Source organism: Sarcophilus harrisii, chromosome 1, assembly GCF_902635505.1.
Source record: "Sarcophilus harrisii chromosome 1, mSarHar1.11, whole genome shotgun sequence".
NCBI classification, from domain to species: domain Eukaryota; kingdom Metazoa; phylum Chordata; class Mammalia; order Dasyuromorphia; family Dasyuridae; genus Sarcophilus; species Sarcophilus harrisii.
Window position 1 is genome coordinate 714433901 of NC_045426.1, and position 24632 is coordinate 714458532.

Sequence of the window (24632 nt, forward strand, 5' to 3'; positions counted from 1 at the left end):
CACAGTCTGACTCTTTGCCTCGACTGGCTTTCTGGAGATCCTTCAAACCGGCTTTGGTCTCAGTGGGGGAAGCAGAAGGACTGGCCAGCCACCATGAGGATGATGAAGAAGGAATGTCTCTCTTAGTCTGAGAGCTTGAGTTCCAGCCTCCAGTTCTCCGTCTTCTCCGAGTCTCTCTCTGGCTGAGTTTGTCCCAAGTATATGCTCTATTACAATTACATCATCATTATATCACTAAGGAACCATTATTTGTTGTAAGATTAAATCAATCATACTGAACTAGAGAACTCACATGCTAAACTAGATAACGATTGTATTATCAATTCAGATTTCTGGCCCATTGCACCATGTTACTATACAAACTGGCTTCCTGGTGGTATAATTTGGACCATGCAGAATGCCATGTACTAGCAGAAACCATGAGAGCAACAGGGAGAAAAGGAAGCCTTGAGAGAACCAGGTTAGTGTGCCATGGTACTTCAGGGTAAACCATCTACTTAGATATGAAAAATAAGCTGTGAACTCTCTGGGACAAATCTCTTACTGTTATCAATATAAGGTCATGGTAAATACCTGTTTAGGATTCATCTGAAGCTTTGTTTAATGGGATTTGTTATTGGAAGTAAAATTTCTTGAACTTGCAGCTAATATTATTTGGGAATTTTAAAGCTCCACCATCTGAAAATTACTGGAACAATTATCTGAAGTAAAACTGAATTAAGGCTATTTTATCCTGTGACATGTATGTGCTGAAGAATCAGTTTTGACTGATTGTATTGTTATAGTCATGTCCCTGCTTTTTTCTCCTGTGGCTGATTTCTATGATCAGAGCAAATAGTCAATAGAAACCATTAATATGGGCAGCTAGGTGGCACACCGGATAGAGCACCAACCCTGAACTCAGAACTTAGGGTCTTTAAACGTTTCTTAAAAAAAAAAAAATTGAGAGGACAATGGACACCATTGTCTGTGAGACCCACCTGCTGTTTTGTTTATTGGGACAATAATTTTTGTCCTGTTAGACAAACCTGTGTCCTTACATAGGAAGCTGCTGGCCAAACTATACTGACCTCTCCATATTTTGTAGCAGTCCTTGTAAACCAGTCTTTCTATCTCAGACTGTTCTAACCTTTATTTGTTAGATTTGTTTTCTGTCCTAGATTTTGGTCAAGTTATAGCCATACTGACCTGCTTCTGGGACCTAGATCAGCCCTTTGGAGACTTTCAGCAGACCACCCCACACACTCCTCCCTGTAATAGGATTCAGCTCTTCACTCATTCTCAGCAGGAAGCAGTTTTTTAAAATAGCTTTTTATTAACATAACATATGCATGGGTAATTTTCCAACACTGATCCTTGCAAACACTGTCCTGTTCCATCTTTTCCCTTCTTTCCCTACACCCCCTCCCCTAGATGGCAGGCAGTCTCATATGTAATGTTTTCTCTAAAATGTAATGTTCTCTGTTGAGGTTTTCTTGGGGTCTCTGGAAGTACCCTTCGTTTCAGTTCAGTAATCACCACATGTGCAGCCAGGTGTTAAAGTCCAAATCCTTTATTATGTCTTTCAAAGTCTTGTCTCCTTTCCTGGGGCCTGGTTAGCTTTCTTATAGTCCAGATCCTTTATTATCTCCTTCCTAGGGCTAGGCAGCTTTCTGGAGAGCCTTTCAGTCTGGCCGTGGTCTTAGTGGGAGAAGTGCAAGAGTCCAGGCCAGCCACCAGGAAGATTAAAGATAGAATTGAATTTCTCCCCTTGGTTCTGAGACTTAAGCTCCTTCCACCAGTCCTTTCCCCTTCTCTCTGAATGTCCCCGAATCTCCCTGGCTGAGGCTTCTAGCTTATATGCTCCACACTGAGTACAAACCAATCATTATATCACTAGGAAACCATTATTTGTTGTAGGATTAAATCAATGCTAAACTGGATTTAACCACTATCTCCTCAATTCCACTTAGTACCTTGTTTCAAGTTCTGTCCTATAATATTTCCTTGTAGGATTAAATCAATCATACTGAACCATGCTAAATTAGATAACTATTGTCTCTATCAATTCCACTGACTTAGTACCTTGTAAGAATCCTTTGTTTCAAGTTCAGAGTTCTAGCCCATAATACTCATACATGTTAAATGTTAAAGTATATCTTAAATACAATATATGTGTTCATATTTATGCAGTTCTCTTGTTGCACAAGAAAAATCAGATTTAGAAAGATAAAAATGCAAGCAATCCACACTCATGTTCTTTCACTAAGTGTAGCTGGTTCTATTCATCACTGATCAAGTGGAACTGAATTGGTTCCTCTCAATGCCGAAGATAGCCATTTCTATCAGAATTGATCCTCATATAGTATTGTTGTTGAAGTATTTAATGATCTCCTGGTTCTGCTCATTTCACTTAGCATCAGTTCATGTAAGTCTCTCCAAAACTCTATGTATTCATCCTGCTGGTCATTTCTTACAGAACAATAATATTCCATAATATTCATTTATCACAATTTACTCAGCCATTCTCCAATTGATGGTTATCCATTCAATTTCCTGTTTCAGATCCACTATGAAAAGAGCTGCCACAAACATCTTGGCCATGTGGATCTCTTTCCCTTCCCTATCTCTTTGGGGTATAAGCCCAGTAGCAACACTACTGGATCAAAGAATATGCACAGTTCGATAACTTTTTGCGCAACGTTCTAAATTGCTCTCCAGAATGGCTGGATTTGTTCACAACTCCACCAACAATGCATCAGTGTCCCAGTTTTCCCAAATCCTCTTCAACATTTGTCATTACCATTTCCTGTCATCTTAGCCAGTATAACAGGTGTGTAGTGGTATCTCAAGAGTTGTCTTAATTTGCATTTCTCTGATCAATAATGATTTGGAATACCTTTTCATATGAATAGAAATACTTTCAATTTCACCATCTGAAAATTGTCTGTTCATATCCTTTGACCATTTATCAATTGAAGAATGGCTTGATTTCTCATAAATTAGAGTCAATTCTCTCTATATATATTGAAAATGAGGCTTTTATCAGAACCTTAAACTGTAAAAATGTTTTCCCAATTTATTGCTTCCTTTCTAATCTTGTCTGCACTAGTTTTGTTTGTACAAAAGCTTTTTAACTTGATATAATCAAAATTTTCTATTTTGTGATCAATAATGATCTCTAGTTCTTCTTTGGTCCCAAATTCCTTCCTCCTCCACAAGTCTGAGGGGTAAACTATCTTATGTTCTTCTAATTTATAATCTTGCTCTTAATGCCTAAATTATGAACCCATTTTGATCTTATCTTGGTGTATGGTGTTAAGTGTGGGTCCGTGCCTAGTTTCTGCCATACTTTCCAATTTTCCTAGCAGTTTTTGTCAAATAGTGAATTCTTATTGCAAAAGTCAGGGTCTCTGGATTTGTCAAAAACTAGGTTGCTATAGTAATTGACTATTTTGTCCTGTGAACCTAACCTATTCCACTGATCAACTAGTCTATTTCTTAGCCAATACCAAATGGTTTTGGTGACCACTGCTTTATAATATAGTTTTAGGTCACAGCTAGGCCACTTTCATTTGATTTTTTTTCATTAGTTCCCTTGAATTCTTGACCTTTTGTTCTTCCATATGAATTTTGGATCACAATGTTCCCTTCAGAACGTGTAATTGTTTGAGGGATCTTTAGATAAGGTTCTGAGTGGAAAACCCCTACTGTATTAGTCTGTTATGTATAAGAACTCTAATTCACTTTTAGGACTTATATGTGGAACGGCTACTTGACAATTAGAACCCATTTACTTCACCTTGGACAATTCCTTCCATAAAACAAAAGGGGAGGATAAGGGAACAGAAAGGTAGTAGATTTTCCTCAAAAGTACTTGAAAGAATGGGAAGCTCTAGTGTTCACTTTGCCCTAGGCACTTCTGCTCCCCTCCTAACCCACCAATCAGTCCTTTTTCGTTTTTACTCCCTGCTTGATGTATTATTTGTAAACCCCAGCTGAACTGTGATTACTCTGCATTAACTTTGAACCCTTTATTCCATGGAATTGCCCTGGCAGACTCAGTTTCTGAAACCATTTTCTGATTATCTGTTCTTGGGAACAACCAAAAACCAACAACCTTGGAAATCTCCAAGGTACCGGCACCTGTCTTGTGACTGATAATCTCTCTGATCCACTTCTCCAGTCTTGTAACGCCAGTTCTTTAATTAGTATTTTAGCATCCTTGAAGGACGTTAGTTTGGTATTGGGCCTCTGAAAGTTCATTCTTTGCCTGCCTTAATGGTCTAACTAAAGTGTGCATACTTTCACACTCTGCTTAGTAATCCAGATCCTTTCTGCATCTTAATAGCAGTGCCTGCCTCTTCTTCTGGGTGGGGACTGATGGAGCCACTTCAGGTCTCACCTTTCCCCCCTTGGAGTCTCTGACAGACATGCAGTGCCCCTCTTAAGGTCTACCACAATTGCCTTGAGCACTGTTGCTCCCTCTACAAGGAGATGCTGAGTTGTGTACAAATGACTGCAGTCCTTACTCACATTGAACTGGCCATCTCAAACTGGATTTCCTGGCTGAGATGGTACTCCAGAACTGCAGAGGACCTGACATGCTTACACCAGGGAGGCCTCTGAGCAGCCCTAAACAAGGAATGCTGTTAACTCTGGGATTATCAGGGAGAGACTTGCCCTCACCATAGGGCCTTGCATTTTTTCCCTAATTTTATTTAGGTTTATCTGCTCCAGGTAGTCAGTCAAAATCATAGTGCTGAGACCCTCCAATTCAATAATTTGAATATTCAGGAGAGAGTATGGAATGCTATGCCTCAGTTTTCCTGAATTGTAATACCCCAGTTTCCCTGGTGGCAACCCCCTTTCCTGGCCATTAGGATTGAGATAATTAGGGTTGCAGAATTCTGGCTACTCTCACATTCCAAAGAACCATAAAATTCCAGCTGGATTATCTCAAACCTCTGGTTATCTTATGCCTCAGACTTCTTCTCCTTTTGACTCCCAACCTGTAAGAATTAAAAAGTTATGGTCCTTCCTAGAATTTCCATTCACCAGTGCTCTGCCCACCCCACCCCACCTTTGTTTTCTTGATTGCTGGAGCCCTATAAAAGTCTCTGGAATTACTTTCTCATTGCTGAATGCTTTGAGAGAAGAGTCCGACGCCAGCTGGCTACGATGGCTATCACCAGTCCAATTTCTCCACTATTAAAATATTCAAAACTTCTAACCCCTGTTTTGCCTCAGTTTCTCTGACATTACAGCAGGAAAGAGCTTTGAAACTGGATGTAAGAAGAGGATCCAGGGAGAGCAGGAAAGAGGGACTCATGGGGGAAGGGGACTGGGTCTGAAAGCAGGATATGGAGATGAGATCCCTGGGTACTGATAGGAAGGCTGGAATCAAGACTCCTGCATCCTATGGGCAGATTCTGAAATGTGGCAAAGTATGAGCCAAAAGTAAATCTGGAGAGGGTGAGTTAGGAAGTGTGACTAGTTTGGGAAACTGGAAAGATTTAGAGGTGGTGGGCTCATCCAATAGGTAGTCTATAATCACAAATGTGGGTGCTCCAGGCAAATCTATGGGACACTCACTACAAGGGCAACTATGAATGAGAATCAATGACTAAGGAAGGCAGTAGAAGCCTGGAAATGCAGGGGGCTCTGGCTCAGACCCACTGGGACCTCTTTGAATAGAGCTGCTTCTAGAAGACCAAGGAATCCCAGCTACAAAGGAAGGCAGAGTAATCTCAGTGCTAACTGAAGAAAGAGATTTAAACTTTAAGGCATAGAAAGCAGCCTACTTCCTTTGTCCAGACAGCCCACTCTGGGAGGGTCTTCCTATTCCACAGAGCACCCCTCTCCCCTGCCCCAGAGGCCACCAGGATGGTTGAACCTTTTCCTCTAATTACACCCAGGGCTAGGACTTAAGGAATCCCACCGCCTTCCTCTCCCAATCCCTGACCCTATCCCCAAAGATCCCCAATTCTGCCCTATACTCCTCAATGGCCTCCAAATCCCACACCAGGCTCACCCTCCATCTGGCTTTCCCATGGAGCTAAAGACTGGAGCATGAAAGGACGCCCTGGTCCCCATTTTAAGGTTAGTACAAAAAATGCAAGTTGGGAGGCAAGAAAAACAATATAAATGCTTAAAGTACTGAGACCATCCTTGGGACAGAGACACCATGCTTGGTTAAAAGTCTGAAATGGGAGCTACTCTTCCTTTCATTGTTGATAATTTCCATCTGGATCTTGCAGAAATAACCGACAGATAGCAAACTTTCTCTAATTGTCCAAAAATATCTAGAGAAAATATCTGCAAGAATGTCATCACCTTGGCTAATACAGAAGAGCAACAGATGTTCTAGAGCTGAATCTGAATACTTAAAGGTATAGAACTTATTCCTTGACATGAAATGATTTACAGGGGGTGTTGAGAGAACAATTTATGTGTTTTATTAAATCACTGCACTTTTAACTTGGCTCAGAGTTTTCCTCGATTAAGTGACTGATGGCAAAATTGAAAATTTGCCTTTACCTGAAACTGAACACTGAACTTTTGAAGTCATGAGCATCTTCATGTGAAGCTTGTTGTTGGTCCTTTGTTCTCAAAAAGCATCGATGTCATTAGTGGGTCAGGTCTTGATTTACAAGTGACTTGGATTTCAGTGAAACAGATCTGTGCAGTCATCAACTTCACTCTGTCCTTCAGAGTCACCAGAGCCCAGTGGGAAAGACAGACCAAGATAACTGGTGATGGCCCCTATTTCTGCCTAATGTATAAACCTACAGAAAAGGACAGATTGGAGAGTCCCAGAGTTGTGTTTTCCCTTTATCAGCACAAACAGATCATAATATTAATAGATTTTACAAACTAATTTATTGTCTACTTGGAATCCTCTTTGGCAATTGCCTCTCTCCATTTATCATATGTTGGCTGATGAAAGCATTATCTAAAATTTCTTGGTGTCCTCTGTTGGGATTGCTCAAACCTCACATGAAAAAATTGTAGGACAAGAAGATGATCTGGGCTCATAGTAAGGAAAAGAGCTGATGGGTAGACAGCCAGAACAAGTGCCCTTCACATAATAGGAGAAAGTAAGGAATGACTCCATCATAATGAATGGATCCTCTGTGAATTTGTGTGAAACAAAGGCAAGAATTACAAAGGATGGATACAGACATTCATCTATGTTGTCAGAAGGAATTTCAAATTAAAGAGATCACTGGTCAGGCTTTCTAAGTATTGGAGAGAATCACTGTGTATATAGTTTCCATTTTGCTCACTTCAATCCATATCCATTCATTTCCATATCCTGATTATTCACTGAATTCTTCCTATCCATGGTTTTTCATGTCACATTATTCTAATATGTCCATCACTACAATTTGTGTATACATTCTCCAATAACTTCTATTTTGGTTCTTTTTCACATCTACTTTTTTTTTTTTTACTACGAAAAGAATTAACTAAAACAAAAAAGGCCATAGCAATTAATATGTTAGTATACTTAGAACCTTTCTTTCCCTCACTTCCATTCCCCCCAATTCCACTTATGCCTTACAGCAGGTATTCTGTCACTAAATATGGGCATTTGATCCCTTTTAATAAATCCTAAGACTACATGGCTTTCAGAAAAGTTGGACCAATTCAGAGCTACATACAATATGTGCCTCTAATTCTATAGTGCCCCCAACACTTTCCATCACTGTCAGTTTGGTGGGTATAAGCTGAAATGTCAGAAATAAAATCTTTCATTCTTAAATGCATCTTAAAATATTTTCTGCCTGAATAAATATGGCAAAAAATCTATTTCACTAGCTGCACAGAAAGAATTGTTTATTTAGGAATGATGTGCAAGTTTCCTAATTCAACAAAGATCATTTTAGAATATCCCATATCTTGCTGAATCTCCAAACTGCCAGTCATACCCAGAAGACTTAGTCATCTAGCTTATTACCCCTAATCTGAAGCTGAGGACCCAGGAATAAGTGACATTGAAAGTTAGGGTTTATCTTCAAGCTCCTCTTGGGTTTCTCAAAGGATTTAGAGCTGGAAGAAACCCAAACCCTAATCTGAATGCATCAAGCCCTAGCTAAATTAAATTAGTTTCCTAAAACCACAAAGGTACAGAAGGAGAATTTCAACCCATGACTCCAAATGTAGTGATCTTTCCATTCTCCCAGGAGACTTTTCAAGTAGAAGACCAGGTTGAAAGGAAGGATCCAATATGCCTTAGAAGCTGTCTAAAATCTCTAGGCAGTATTTACTTTCCCTCTTTATACGGTTATAGCAAGAGAAGGCTAAGTGCAGAAGGTATCAGCAGCACATCATCTTCTCCCAAAGTTTTCTCCCTAATTCCTTTTCCTCCTGATTGTAATGCCTTTGCATTTCATCACAGATCTGGCAAGAACCAGATTTTTATGAAAAACCTTTTCCATATTGGTTATATTCATAAGATTTCTCTCTAATGTGGATTCTCAGATGTCCACTAAGAGCTCCATTTTGTTTGAAAGCTTTTCCACATTGGTTACATTTATAAGGTTTGTCTCCAGTGTGAATTCTCTGATGTTTAATAAGGCTTTCCTTTTGTGTAAAAGCCTTTCCACACTGGTTACATTTATACGGTTTCTCTCCAGTGTGGATTCTCTGATGTCCAGTAAGAGCTCCCTTTTGTGTGAAAACCTTTCCACATTGGTTACATTTATAAGGTTTCTCTCCAGTGTGGATTCTCTGATGATTCTTAAGATTTCTACTTCTTGTAAAAGCCTTTCCACATTGGTTACATTCATAAGGTTTTTCTCCATTATGGATTCTCTGATGTTCAATAAGAGTTCCAATTTATCTATAATTCTTTCCACAGTGATTACATTTATAAGGTTTCTCCCCAGTGTGGATTCTCTGATGTCTAGTAAAATTCTTCTTATTATTAAAGGCCTTTCCACATTGGTTACATTCATAACATTTCTCTCCAGTGTGGATTCTCTCATGTACAGTAAGAATACTCCTTTTTGTACAAGCTTTTCCACACTGGTTACATTTATAAGGTTTCTCTCCAGTGTGGATTTTCTGATGGAGAGTAAGAGATACTTTTTGCCTAAAAGTCTTTCCACACTGGTTACATTCATAAGGTTTTTCTCCAGTGTGGATTCTCTGATGTACACTAAGAGTTCCCTTTAGGCTAAAAGTCTTTCCACACTGGCTACATTTATAAGGTTTCTCTCCACTATGGATTTTCTGATAGACAATAAGAGCCCACCCTTTTGTGAAAGCATTTCCTCTTCGATTGTGCTCATAAGATTTCTCTCCAATGTGGATTTACTCATTGACACAGATACTTTTTGAGGTGAAGTTAACAGGATCATCAATGATGAATCCTGGCTTGTGAGTTTCTACCACATAAAGGCTTTGCTCTATAGTAGTTTCCTTTATTTCAAATCTGATCTCTCTTTCTTTAAAAAAAAAAAAAAAAAAAAAAAAAGGCGAGCAATAAATTGAATACAGACACCACATAAACACAGTCACACACATATATTTATTTTCCCTTCTCTCCAAAAGTAAAACAGAAACAGTTATTTCTGATTTTCCCGGGCAAAGAGAAAAATCTTAAATGGACCAAATCAATCACTTAAAAATCCTATTAGCTTACATCCCAAGGATGATTTAATAGCCAATGAGCTTCATGCATAATTACATTGGACCCTCACTGTAAACCGGCAACAACATAGAAAGTACCTTCATTCTCACTATGTGCACAGCTCAGGCCATCTACTAAGAATGATTGAGGGACTTGGTCCAGATTCCAGTGGCTGAGACTGGAATCCTTATCCTGTAAATGGGCATGCGTGGGTTGGTCATTCAGTAAAGTTTCAGTGATAGTGTTGCCACTTTACCAGAGGCAGCAAAAGCAAAGTAATACCTGAAGAAATACTATCATTTTAAAAGTTATTTTGTATATTAAACATTATTTAAAAAAAAAGAGACCCAACCTAAAGCAGTATTTGTAATTGACCTTGGAATAGATTTGCCATTTAATGCAATACTTGTCATGAGCTAATAGAAATATAAATCTTTTAAATAATAACTAACAAAAATTTTTGACTGATTAGTGCCCTTTTCACACTTTCAGAAGAATTCCTGGTCTCAAATCCCAAACAATGACTTCTCATAGGATGACAGCTGATCACTTACAAGACCATGGAGTACAACTCACTCATTTTATAGTTGGAAAGTTAAAATTCTGTGAATAGCCCAGGAAGCAAAAAAAAAAAAAAAAAAAAAAAAAAAAAGAAGAAGAAGAAGAATTCCAAGGCTTGTGTTTCTGACTAAGACCTAATATTTATTTCATGGTAATTCCTAGAAGCATCTTGTAACCACAATTTTCATATCCCTGCTTTCACCTCACTCACCTAGCGAGCTGCTCCTCAGATCTTCCTGGTCCAGTATCCATGGGGCTTCCTTTTGCTCAAAAAAAGAAATCACATCTTCTCTGGGAACTAGAAGTCCTGGACATGGAAATCAATTAGAGATGAAGGATGGAAGTTTGAAATTTAGTTATCTTTAGGCAATAGAGTGAAGATCCAAAGCTGTTCCATTTTGAGATTCACCCCATTACATTCAAACATATGAGTCTATGGTCACCCATTAGTGCTTTAATGCTAGTAACCAATGATGGGGTTTGCTATATCATCCTATTGTACAACTTGTTCTAAGAGGCAAATGATCTTCCCCCCATCTAGTTAGGTTCCATTGTGGCAGAAACTTCTAACCCCAAACTCAAGTAAAAAGGGTTACTGAGCCTAAGAAGCCTCAAGTCAAATCAAGGGGACTTTAGTTTTGATACCCCTTCTATATAGAAACTCATTCCATAGTTTCCATTATTGAGAAATTAAAGGGAGCCAGAAGTGCAATGGAGAGAGTCACAGGCATAGAGTCAGGTGTATGTGAGTTTAAATTAAGCTGTGGACAATTACCAGCTGTGTACCCTTTGGTAATTAAATTAAACTCTGTTTGCCTCAATTCACTCAACTCTCAATGGGGGATAACTGACACCTAACTTGGAAGGTTAATATGTTAAAGTGAAATAAATTTTTGTTTGATCTTTACCCAGATGCAAATGGCACTTTTCTTCATTTGTCCCTTATTTTTAATGTGAGTACATACACTAGTGAAAATAATGTAATTTCTGAAAGTTCTTCTTCAAGAACATGGCATACCCCCTGGCAAAGAGTAGGTGAAAAGGAATGCTCATTCCCTTCCATTCCTTTCCCATTTCAAATTGCACTGCTGGAATTTGAGGGCAATAGGAAGGAAGATTAAGGACAAACTTCTTGTACTGAGAACAACTAGGTGCTTGGGGCTACAAGCTGATGGTTGTAAAAAAAAGAATATTCTAAATACTAGAACCATCCCAAAGAGCAACAGGTTGTAAGGAAAAGCTGCCTGAGCAATTTTCAGAGCTTTGGCAGACAAATTCATGTCCAGGTAGAGGTCAGAAAAAATTACCTCTAAGATTAGTTCCATGGTTTGAGATATTTCCATGCTGAGTTGATCTTTTGACTTAAAGTTACTTAGAATTGGTAAAAGACAGATGCAGGAGCAACAAAGGACATCCTCAAGTTTGAATATACAATGCAAAAACATGCAGGAGAACCCTGTTGCATGGACACAGCAGATGAGTACTTTCCCCTTTCTAATTGATACTTCTGCCAATCCCTGCACCCTAGGAAAAGAAGATGCACTCTTTGATCATAGATTCAGAATTGCCAGGAGGAATGTTCTTACCCACGGAGAGCAGGTTCCAGACATTCTCCAACATGACCTCCTTATACAAGTCCTTCTGAGAAGGTTCTAAGAGGCCCCACTCCTCCAGAGTAAAGTCCACAGCCACATCCCTGAAGGTCAACAACACCTAAAGCATCAAAAGTCATGAGATATAGAGCAGAAAGATACTTGAAAATTAAAAATTCCAATTTCCTACAATCTAGAGCAGGAAACTGAAGCACATGGAAGAAATTTGCTCAAAGGTCATATCATTTTTGAGTGTCAGAGTTCACTCCTGAATCCATGCTAAGAGTCTTATTGAATTTTGAGAAAAGCTTTTTATAAGATCAGTTAGGATAAAGGATAAAAATAAATTCCATTATTATGGAATGCATCTTGATGTGGAATCAGGAAGAATGTTTGTGCTTTATCTGTGATGTCAATGGATCTGTGGAGAACAAGAGAGTGATATGAAATTTCCTCCTCAGCAGAACTGATTGAAGTGAAATATGCTAAAGTGAATTCTGCAAAGTTTGTGAGAAGCTGGCAAGCACAGCACACTCTGGGAGAGAAAGTTTTATGTTATCATTTAAATGAGACCAAAGTTAAAGAAAAGGTGTATTTTTCTTTTCAAGAAGCTGGAATAAAGTCTTATCTGATGAAAACATGAAGAGGATTCTGAAGAGATATTCATCAGGATCTGGACTGCACTAAGTGGTAGGAGACAATTTCCAGGGAAGTCAAGTAGAATTATCTATTGTTATATCTAAGCCCTGAGATCACTCTGGGGAAGATGTTGTCCATTGCTCAAGCCTTTATTTAAAATTGCTACCCTGTGAAATGAGCAGAACCAGGAGATCATTATATACCTCAACAACGATACTGTATGAGGATGTATTCTAATGGAAGTGGATTTCTTCGACAAAGAGAAGATCTAACTTAGTTTCAATTGATCAAGGATGGACAGAAGCAGCTACACCCAAAGAAAGAACACTAGGAAATGCATTTTTGTTCTTCTTCCTGGGTTATTTATACCTTCTAAATCCAATTCTCCCTGAGCAACAAGAGAACTGTTCTGTTCTGCACACAGATATTGTATCTAAGATCTACTGTAACCTATTTAACATATATAGGACTGCTTGCCATCTTGGGGAGGGGGTGGAGGGAGGGAGGAGAAAAATTGGAACAGAAGTGAGTGCAAGAGATAATGTTGTAAAAAAAATTACCCTGGCAGGAGTTCTGTCAATAAAAAGTTATTTAAAATAAATAAATAAAATAAAATTGCTACCCTGTGACTACATCACAGTCTATGATGAATAATCTACCTTTCACCTTTCCTTTTCTTTATTCTGTTTTTCACTTCTGAATAATTGAGGTTACACTGTGGCAGAAATGTATTGCTCTTTTACACTTTTTGAGGTTCCCAGTGATGGCTCCATAATTCCTTTTCTTTAGGGTTCCTTGAATCCCTTCCTTCATCCATAGTATGGGTTCTCATTAAAGGAAAGCAGCCCTTTTACAGATGGATAACTGACCTCTGATTACTTACCCTCCCCCAAGAGAAGTTACTAAACCTCTTTCCTTCATAAGCACCCCAAAGCTGCCCTTTACCAATATGAGGGGGGCTAATAAACCTCAACCTGCTTTGATGGAGAAAGCTCAGCTACCTCCTCATTACTCACTGGCTCTACTTCTTTGGGACTTTTCTGACTGAGCTCTCCACTCTGTTTTTGAATTGAGATCCTCCTTCCCACCCAGAGCCCTTTCCAACTTTCTGGGATCTGTGGTCTTCTTTTGTGAATTGACAAGTTAAAGGAATAGAAAATTAAAACTCTTCCCAAAGAAAATAAAAGAACAAGCAGGGAAGGAAAATGCATAAAAATTAAGGACAGTCTAGGGGAACTGAAGTAAACAAAAATTAATATTTAAAGAAAATCTGCCCCTTGCTGAAGGAAAGTGTACTGAAAGGAAAGGCAGCATGCACATGGCCTTTGATCTTAACGATGAAAGATTTCCCAAAAAGATACAACCCAATCATGAAGGAAATTCTGGACAGAGAAAATAAAATTTTAATGGAAAGAATCCACAGATCACACACAGGAAAAGCAAACCCAGAAACCAAAAACAAAACTCAGGCTACAAACTGCCAGGTTAACAGTGGTCACCTGTAACAATTTAATTCAGAAGGAAAAGGTCCTTTAAGCCATGAGATAGACCTTCTCATACAATGGAACTGAATGAGTTTGGAATAGAGGAGATATTGCAAACCAAAGAGATAAGGGGAAGGGATAAAAGAATGGGTCCCATAGGGCACTGGGGCTGAGAATGCAATGGGAGCTGAAGAATAAGGGATAAGAAGTGAATATTCCATAGTAAAGGGCAGTCTAACATCCAATAAAGGAGACAGAGAAGAAGGGGTCAGATAATAAGAGAGAGTCATGTCCTAAAAACTTAGAGAACAGAGAATCCTGGAGGAGACAGTCATCAATAGTGTGAAAAGCTGGAACACAGGGAAGAAAAAGGGAGATTGCGGAGATGAGCTCCAGGGATTTGGTAAGAGAAGACCACCTGAGAAGTGGGGGAGGAAGGTAGAAAGGCTGAAAAGGTGCAGAAAGGAAGGAGGCCTGGCTTTGGAAGTGGGAGGGAGATGAATGTTCTTAGAGGAGATAAGGGACTTCACCTCAGGCTTAGGGGTTTGGTGCCTGAAAAGCCAGGAATGAAATTTCTAGGAAAATGTGGAAGAAAGGTAAAGGAACATGAGAGGATAAATATCAGGTGTCAATGTTCCCAGCTATGGAGCCATGTTTTCCCTGGCAGCTGCTGTGATACAGAGAATTCTGAAAGGAAGGCAGCATGGGAAAGAGGAATCTGTGGGGTTGGTCTAGAGCCAGTGGCAGAAAGCATCTAGAAGGCAGGACTCAGAATGGATATCTTGGAGGAAATGTAAAAGAAGGTGAGGCTTCTGGTTATATGAAGTGTACAGGGAAAAGAGAAAGACCAGAGGAGTAGAGAGGGTATGAATCAGAGAATGAGAAACTAGGAAAAACAGAAAGGGAACTTGGACAATGAGGGAAAGGAGTGAAATCCTCCTTGGAAAGGGGAAGAAAAATGGATGAAATTAAAAATCTAGTGAACAGAACTCTAGTTGAAGGGCAAGAGAGGAAGGGAAATCACAAGAGAACTGAAAGGAAAAAGGGGGATGAAAAATGTAGAATGAAATGAAAGCAGAAGCAATGAACTAATCTTGAAAGAAACTTCTAAATAGGACAATAGAGGAATTTGCATATTTCTTTGCCACATATGGAAGTTCTACAAAAATTAACCACTAGGACACAGAGATTCTGCACTCAAATGTAATAAGGTAGAAATAATTCATACATCTCTTCATTCCCTAATGAAATAAGAATGGAAATTGATTCTGGTTCAGGTATCACCAAACCTAAATGAGATTTATCAGTGATTTGTTAAATAATGTTAATATATAAAGTTAAATAATGACTCAGTCAGAGAACAGCTCTCAAAAATGCTAAACTTGTGAAAGAAAATGAGGCTAATTAAACAATATCCCAAAATTCTGGGATTCAACTAAAGTAGTCCCAGGGAGGAGCATAAACTTAAAGTCTCACATTAAGCATTTACAAAAAGAGAAGAGTAATTAAATCTGTATTCTAAAAAATTAGAAAAGTAAATGAATAAACCAAAAATATGTATGACAAGATACTAAAATTAGAAGGTAAATAGATAAATTGGAAATAAAAAAAATTGCAATGATTAATGCCTTCTTTGAAATGACAAATAAAGTTAGGAAAACTCTTAGCTAATCTGGTGAAAAAGAGCAGGAAAAACACTCAACAAAATAGGTTTGTCTTGGGTTTTTTTTTCCCTTGAAAGGTGACGAAACGGTCCCAGGACCTGACTTATATAATGGGAAAAGCTCCAACTGCTTCCCTATACGCTGTATTCTTAGGGCCTCTAGACAAATTAGTGGGGCTTCCTGGCAATCTAAAGGCCTAAAAGGCTACCCTTGTGAAATCAGGGTCCATCAGATATGCTAGATTTCCCAAGATGGTCCATCGCCACACCCAGCTGAGCTTCTACATGGAAGCAAGGTCAGCCTTGTCTACTCAAACTTAAGAACACTGGCATCTTTATTGAATGCCCTATTGATGCTGTAATTAAATAAATCCCCTTTAATTTGTGGAATTCCCTAGGAACATCTGATTTTTGCTTAGCATCTAAATTGAATTTTGTCTTGAGTCATTTCCATCCCTTACATTCTTCCAGGTAAAGCTAGAACCTGCTCCACCCACAACAGAGTCACATACCGAAGAAACTGTCTGAAGTACATGGCACACACCCCTGGCTCTGCCAAGGCTTCCTTGTCTCCCTGTTACTCTCATGGTCTCCGGATGGTGGAGCCCAAATTACACCACCAGGAAGCCAGTTTGTATAGTAACATGGTACATGGTAGAATCCAAATAGCCAAGAGAGATCAATCTCTGTGTCAGAGCCGGCTTAGAAGCACCAGATTAGCAGGATGGCCCAGAACTCTCGATCCTAGAACTCCTTGGCTGGCTTCTAGGGCCTGTCTAAATGCTTATTGACAGGACCCAAGAAAAGGTAAAGGGGAGAGTTTCAGAGAGACCTGGGAAGGCTTGTGTGACCTGAGCAGCACCAGGAGGACAGTTCCTGCTCTGGTGACAGCGCTGCAAAAGCCAAGATCTGGGGAAGCCCTCAGGGGTCTGCTCCCAGACCTGTCTGGACAAGACTCGAATCTGAAGGGTTTTCCCAGTTCTTTCATTGCTTAAAGAGAGAGCCTAACCACAAGAAAGAGAAATTCTGTGTGTGTGTGTGTGTGTGTGTGTGTGTGTGTGTGTATGTATGTGTGTGTATGTGTGTGTGTGTGTGTGTGTGTGTGTGCGTGTGTGTCTATGTACCATTCAGAGAGCAAAGACATGAGCCCTAGGTAATTAAGAGTAATGAGGGAAGTGGTCACCCCTGTCTGTCAGCTGTAAGGACATGGAACTTAGAAACAAACAGGGAGGGGACAATTTAGGCTGGGGAGAGTCCTTACTGTTCAAGATACCAAGGGCCTAATGAGTCTGTTTAAAACACAGGAGAGCAGAGAAGTGTTGTTCCCACTGTATTACACCACATCCCTATTTTGGCAAAGAATTGATCCATACATGAGAAATTGCCAGCTTCACAGCCCATCCTCCATGTCCATGGCAATGGCCGTGACTACGATGGTCAGGTCTGGGGAAGGACTGCACGGACGGCACTCACCTGAGGAGGATGTCTGAGGCTCCCAGGGCCCATTCCCTCTAGCTCCAGCTTCCCTGTGAAGGTAGCAAAGTAGCCAAAATGACTCCATTTAGTCATGTTCCTCCTGGCCCAGAAATTAATCTATGTCAGGATTGGGCTGCCCCACACACACCCTTCCTGGCCCACAAATGAAGCCACAGCCAAGTACAGCCAAGTAGTGTTCACAGCTGCCATAGGAGACTTTCATTCTAAGCTTTTCTGATAGCCAAGAGAAAGTCCTAGAGCTCCCAGGACAGTCCCTCCCTTCTTCACCTCTACCTTCCCCTTGCCAGGCTGATTGCCTTTGTGCTCCTCATCCTCTGGGCCATTGCTATTCGGGACCATCAAGATAAAACCAGTCTAATTTCTCTCCAAATTTCGAGTCTACATTTGGCCCAGTACTTACTTGCTTGGGCCAGGCCTGGTTCTCCAGAAGACTAAAAGGGAAAACCATTCCAGAAGGGAAAGGGGTTTCCATAGTCAGGAAGCAAGCTTAAAGAGACATACAGGGATGACACCTCAACAGGGAGTTTCAAAGGCCCTGGTCCTGCCATCAGGGCAAAGACTCCACTCCTACAGAAGGATGAAGGCAGCAGGGAGAGTCAGGATTGGAAATGAAAGTGGATTGAACAGGAAAACCCATCCCCTGTCTCTTTCTCTTCTCCCTCCTCTCCCCATCCTCCTACACAGAACGCAGAGGAACAAGGGGCTTGGGACCCCAGGTAGGAGACCAATGAGAGCTTCAACGGTTTCTGAGTCAGAGTTCTCCTTTTATCTGGTCCTCTGCCTTCCCTCTATGCTCTCTCCACAATATACACTTAATTCTACACAATAGACTGCTTGATTAGGAGGAGGGAAGCCAGGGGAGGTGGGGGTGAGGGGGGGCTCTGGGATCCACCAGGAATGACAAGACAAAACCTTGTCTGGAATTGCTCAACAAGGGTGTTTTTGCAACATGGCAGAAAACATATTGTGCACCAAAGGTCAAGGAGGCCTCTCACTCAGAGTCACATAGCCTAGCAATTCCTCCTTTTTATCTTTTAGATAAAAAGTCCTTTCTTGAGCTACAACCTCTGAAAGGATAGTGGAGAAAGATCTATAAAAGCATCCTAATATTACAGGGCAACAACAAAGCAATTGCTGAGTTATGGAAGTGGGAGGGGGTTCCATTGATGAATATTCTTAGAGGAGATAACGGACCTTGAGGCTTAAGGGTTTAGTTCCTAAAAAGCCAGGATTGAGATTTCTAGGAGAATGTGGAAGAAAGGAAAGGAAAAAGAGAGGGCAAATATCAGGGGGCAATGTTCCCAGCTATGGAGCCATGTTCTCCCTGACACTTACTGTGATACAGAGAATTCTGAAAGGAAGGTACTTGAGATAAAAGGCTTATGGTACCTTCTAAATGAGGAATGTGCATATTTCTTTGCCACACATGGAACTTTAACAAAAATTAATCACTCAGATAGAGAGATACTGCACACAAATGTAAAAAAAAAAAAAAAAAAGGTAGAAATAATTCATACATCCTTTCATTCCCTAATGAAATAAGAATGGAAATTGGCTCCAGTTCAGGAATCACCAAAAAAAGATATAAACCCAAATGGAGATTTATCAGTGACATGTTAAATGACTGAGTCAGAGAAGAGATCTCAGAAGTGCTATATTTGCAAAAGAAAGTGAGGATGATTAAACAATATCCCCAAATTTCTGGGATTCACCTAAAGTAATCCCAGCGGGGAGAATAGAATTAAAATCTCACATTAAGCATTTACAAAAAGAGAAGATTAACTAAATCTGCATTCTAAAAAAATTAGAAAAATAAATGAATAAACCAAAAGTAAATACAAATGAAAAGATACTAAAATTAGCAGGGAAACAGATAAATTGGAAATTTAAAAATCACAAGGATAAATGGCTTCTTTGAAACGACAAATAATAGTCAGTCTGATCAAAAAGAGCAGAAAAAAGCCAATAAATTAGTAAGGCTAGTTTTGATTTTTTTCCTTTGAAAAGTGACAAAGCTATTCCAGGACCAGACTTACATAATAAGAAAGGCTCCAAGTGCTTCCTTGCAAGCAGTATTGTGAAGGCCTCTGGACAAATAAGTGTGGGTGTCTGGCAATCTAAAAACCTAAAAGGCTACACCTGTGAAATGAGGGGCCATCAGATATGCCAGATTGTCTAAGATGGTACATTGCCACACCCAGCTCTGCTGACCAGATGAGCTCCTACATGGAACCAAGGTCAGCCTTGTCTATTCAAGCTTAAGAACTCTGGCATCTTTACTTAATACCCTGTTAATGCAGTAATTAAATAAATCTCCTTTAATTTGTGGAATTCCCTAGGAGTAGCTGATTTTTGCTTAACATCTAAACTGAATTTTGGCTTGAGTCATTTCCATCTATTATATTCTTCCAGGTAAAATTAGAACCTGCTCCAGCCCACAGCAAAGTCACATATTGAAGAAACTGTCTGAAGTACCATGGCACATAATCCTGGCTCTGCCAAGGCTTCTGTTTCTCTCATGGTTCTGTTTCTCTCCCAGTGCATGGTACTCTGCATGGGGGAGCACGATTTATACCCTGGAAAGCCAGTATGTTTAGTAAATGTGGTAGAATCCCAATAGCCTCCTTTATACAGTAGAGATCAATCTCAGTACCAGAGGCCAAGCGAATATAATAAAAAAGACAATACTATCTAAATTAATATCCTTATTTAATGCAATACCAATCAGACTCCCAAGAAGTTATTTTACAGATCTAGAAAAAATAGTAACTAAGTTCATCTGGAAGAACAAAAGGTCAAGAATTTCAAGGGAATTAATGAAAAAAAAAATGCTAATGAATGCTAATGGCCTAGCTGTGCCAGACTTAAAACTATATTATAAAGCAGCAGTCATCAAAACCATTTGGTACTGGCTAAGAAAAAGAGTAGTTGATCAATGGAATAGGCTGGTTCACAGGAAAAAAGAGTCAATAACTATAGCAATCTAGTACTTGACAAACCCAAAGACCCCAACTTTTTTTTTTTTAATTTAATAGCTTTTTATTTACAGGTTATATGTAACCTGTAACTTTACAGCATTAACAATTGCCAAACCTCTTGTTCCAATTTTTCACCTCTTACCCCCCACTCCCTCCCCCAGATGGCAGGATGACCAGTAGATGTTAAATATATTAAAATATAAATTAGATAAAATAAGTATAAGATAAATTTTTTTTGTCAAAAGAATCAGACTTAAATATTGTACAATTAGCGGAAGGAAATCAAAATGCAGGTGGGATAAATAGAGGGATTAATTAATGTGGGTTTTTAGTATCTCCCGACTTTTTCTGGGCTAGCTGGTCAGCCCATTATGCCCATTGGAAAGGATTTGGTTGATCTCCTTGTTGAGGATGGCCCGGTCATCAGAACTGGTCATCAATAGATTGTTGTTAAGAAAATGATCTCCTTCCTGCCCTATTTCATAGCCTCAATTCGGGTAAGTCTCTCCAGGTCTTTCTGAAATCCTCCTGTTTATTTCACAGAAAAAAAATTATAATATCTATACCAAATTTATTAGCCTTCTCCAACTGATGGGCATCCACTCAGTTTCCAGTTTCTAGCCACTACAAAGAGGGCTGCCACAAACATTCGTGCACATACAAGACCCCAACTTTTTGGATAAGAATTCATTATTTGTCAAAAACTGCTGGGAAATTTGCAAACTAGTATGGAAGAAACTAGGCATTGACCCACATCTAATATCATATACCAAGATATGTCAAAATTGGAATCTTTACAAACTGTTAAGCCATTGGAGTTGATAGAGACAATAATTATCTAATTTAGCATGGTTCAATATGATTGATTTGATCTTAGAAAGAGATATTTTGGGCCAGAACTTGAAACAAGGTACTAAGTACAACTGATAGAAACAATGCTTGTGTTCACACCTTTAGAGAGCTCATAAGTATCTAAGTACTCAATGGAGTTCACACGTTTGGGAGAATTCAGGGTTTAGAAAGAGATACCCGATTTCACACCTCCCTTAGGGCCAGAGAGCATGCTTGGAGATATCCCACAATCCCACTCTCGGAGAAGTAGCATAAATACAGCTCCAGTAAGCCACTCGAGAGAGTTTTCTGGGGATCATCGATTGGGGTCGGAGACAGAGCATTCTGGGAGGAAGCCCACAAGCCCTATCTTCGAGGCAAGAGAGATTCATCGTATCTTCTACCTTGGTGCTGGCTGGAGTCGGAAGGACAAACCTTTTGATTTGGAGACATTCGGGCGGAGTTCTTAGAACCAAGCAGAGAGATAGGCCTGAGCTAACCGGGCTATATTGAAGGACACAATAAAAGATCTGAACTCTTTTATCACCTGGCTGTGTTTTGGAAAAAGAACACCACAAAAATGGATTCATGTTTTAGACATAGTGATATTATAAGCAAATTAGAGGAACATAGGATAGTTTACCTCTCAGATCTGTGGAGAAGGAAAGAATTTGTGTCCAAAGAACTAGAGATCATTATTGCTCGCAAAATAGATAATTTTGATTATATTAAGTTTAAAAGGTTTTGTACAAACAAAACTAATGCAGACAAGATTAGAGGGTAAAAAATAAATTGGTAAAACATTTTTACATTCAAAAGTTCTGATAAAGGCCTCACCTCCAAAGTATATAGAGAATTGACTCATTCTTATAAGAATTCAAGCCATTCTCCAACTGATACATGGTCAAAGGATAGGAACAGACAATTTTCAGATGAAGAAATTAAAATTATTTCTAGTCATATGAAGAGGTGCTCCAAATCACTACTGATCAGAGAAATGCAAATTAAGACAACTCTGAGATACAACTATACACCTCTCAGATTGGTTAAGATGACAGGAAAAAATAATGATGAATGTTAGAGGGGATGTGGGAAAATTGGGACACTGATATATTGTTGGTACAACTGTGAATGGATCCAACCATTCTGGAGAGCTGTTGAGAACTATGTGCAAAAAGTTATTAAAATGTGCAAACCCTTTGATCCATCAGTGTTTCTACTGGGCTTATATCCCAAAGAGATCTTAAAGGAGGGAAAGGGACCTGTATGTGCCAAAATGTTTGTGGCAGCCCTTTTTGTAGTGGCAAGAAACTGGAAACTGAGTGGATGCCCATCAATTAGAGAAATTATGTGAATAAATTATGTTTTATGAATATTATGAAATATTATTGTTTTGTAAGAAATGACCACCAGGATGATTTCAGAGAGGCCTAGAGAGACTTACATGAACTAATGCTAAGTGAAATGAGCAGAACCAGGAGATTGCTGTACACTACAAAAACAAGACTACACAAATGGACATGGCTCTCTTCAACAGTAAGACGATTTATACCAGTTCCAATTGTTCAGTGATGAAGACAGCCACCTACATCCAGAGAGCGAACCATGGGAACTGAGGGTGGATCACAACATAACATTCTCACTCTCTCTGTTGATGTTTGGTTGCATTTTTTCTTTCTCAGTTTTTTTTTTCTTCTTGATCTGATTTTTCTTGTGCAACAAGATAACTGTATAACTATGTATAAATATAATGAATTTAACATATATTGTAACATATTAATATGTATTGGATTACCTGCCATCTACAGAAGAAGATAGGGGGAAGGAGGGGAAAATTTGGAACAGAAGGTTTTGCAAGGGTCAATGTTGAAAAATTACCCATGCATAATGTTTTGTAAATAAAAAGCTTTAATAAAAAAAAATTTTTTTTTAATTTATCTGTATCAATTCTGATGGACGTGGCCATCTCCAGCAATGAGATGAACTAAATTAGTTCCAACAGAGCAGTAATGAATTGAACCAGCTACGCCCAGCAAAAGAACTCTGGGAGATGACTATGAACCATTACATAGAATTCCCAATCCCTATATTTTTGCCCACCTGCATTTTTGATTTCCTTCACAAGCTAACAGTACACTATTTCAAAGTCCGATTCTTTTGTACAGCAAAATAACTGTTTGGACATGTATACTTGTATTTAATTTATACTTTAACATATTTAAAATGTATTGGTCAACCTGCCATCTGGGAGGGGGGGAAGGAGGGCAAAAATTGGAACAAAAGATTTGGAAATTGTCAATGTTGTAAAATTACCCATGCATATAACTTGTAAATAAAAAGCTATAATAATAATTTTAAAAAAAAAAAAAGAAGAAAAAAATTTTATCTGTATCAGGCCGGTTTTAGAAGTGCCAGAACAGAAGGATAGCCCACAACTCTCCATCCTAGAACTCACTGACTGGCTTCTAGGGCCTGTCTAAATGCTTATTGACTTGACCAAGAAACAGCAAAGGGGAGAGTTTCAGAGAGCCCTGGGAAGGCTTGTGTGACTTGAGGAACACAAGGAGGACAGTTTCTGCTCTGGTGACAGCATTGCAAAAAGCGAGGTCTGGGGAAGCCTTCAGGGGTCTGCTCCAAACCCTGTCCAGACAACACTAGAATCTGAAGGGTTTGCCTGGCTCTTGAGTTGTTACAAGGGACAGCATGCCCCAAGAAAGAGAAAGGGAAGAGCTCTGTGTGTGTGTATGTGTGTGTGTGTGTGTGTGTGTGTGTGTGTGCGTGTGCATGTGTGCGTGTGTGTGCAAGCGTGCGCGTGTGCCATTCAGAGAGAAAAGACATGACTCCTAGGTAATAAAGAGTAATGATGGAAGTGGTCATCCTTGTCTGTCAGTTGTAAGGAGACAAAACTTAAAAACAAATAGGAAGCGAACCAATTTAGGCTTGGGCGGGGGGAGGGGGATGGATCTTACTGATCAAAATACCAAGGGCCCAATGAGTCAGTTTAAAACAGAGAAGTTTTGTTCCTCCTGTGTTACACCTCATGCCCATTTTGGTAAGGAAATGATCCCTACGTGAGACATTGCCAATTCACAGCCCATCCTCCATGTCCATGGAAATGGCTGTGACTGCTGATGGTCAGATCTGGGGATGGACTGCACTCACCTGAGGAGGATGTCTGAGGGTCCACCCATTCCCTGGCCCGGTCCCCGTGGGGTAAAAGCAACCAAAGGACCCATTTTTAAGTTCCTCCTGGTCTTGATTTTTTAATAGAATGGCTTCCCCCACCCTTCTACCCAAAATAAGAAACAAAGTTTTATTAACAGTGTTCACAGCTATCATGGGAGATTTTCATTCTAAGCCTTTCTGATAGCCAAGAGAAAGTCATAACCCTAAAAAAAAAAAATAGTGAAATGCAAAAAAATTCCACAGAGCAAAACACAACATTTAAAAACTCAATTGGACATATACAGAAAGAAGTAAAAAAAGCTAATGAAGAAAATAATTTTAAAAAATTGAACTGAAACAAATAAAACTAATGATCCATTGAGACAGCAAGAAACACAAGTAAAACCAAAAAATGACAAACTGAAAACCATGAATTATCATTGAAAACGAAGACTTGGAAAATAGATCTAGAGAGATAATCTGAGGAAATTTCCGAAAATTATGATGAAAAAGAGCCTAGATACATTTTCAAGAAATCATAAAGAGAACGCCCAGATGTAATAGGAATCAGAAGGTAAATAGGCATTGAAAGAATTCATCAAC

General features: G+C 39.3%; 1 protein-coding gene and 1 pseudogene across 1 annotated transcript; both read right to left on the reverse strand.

Moving 5' to 3' along the window:
- Nucleotides 1-5931: 5931 nt before the first annotated feature.
- LOC116420927 lies at nt 5932-10181 on the reverse strand (annotated as a pseudogene).
- Nucleotides 9500-24039, reverse strand: LOC111719394 (putative protein ZNF720). Its single transcript, XM_031949079.1, has 4 exons — nt 24027-24039; nt 17032-17084; nt 11767-11893; nt 9500-10487 (listed from the first exon to the last, which is right to left on the reverse strand). Exons 2-4 carry the CDS (start codon nt 17062-17064, stop codon nt 10384-10386), a joined length of 264 nt encoding a protein of 87 aa, XP_031804939.1. The 5' UTR covers nt 17065-17084; nt 24027-24039; the 3' UTR covers nt 9500-10383.
- Nucleotides 24040-24632: the final 593 nt, after the last annotated feature.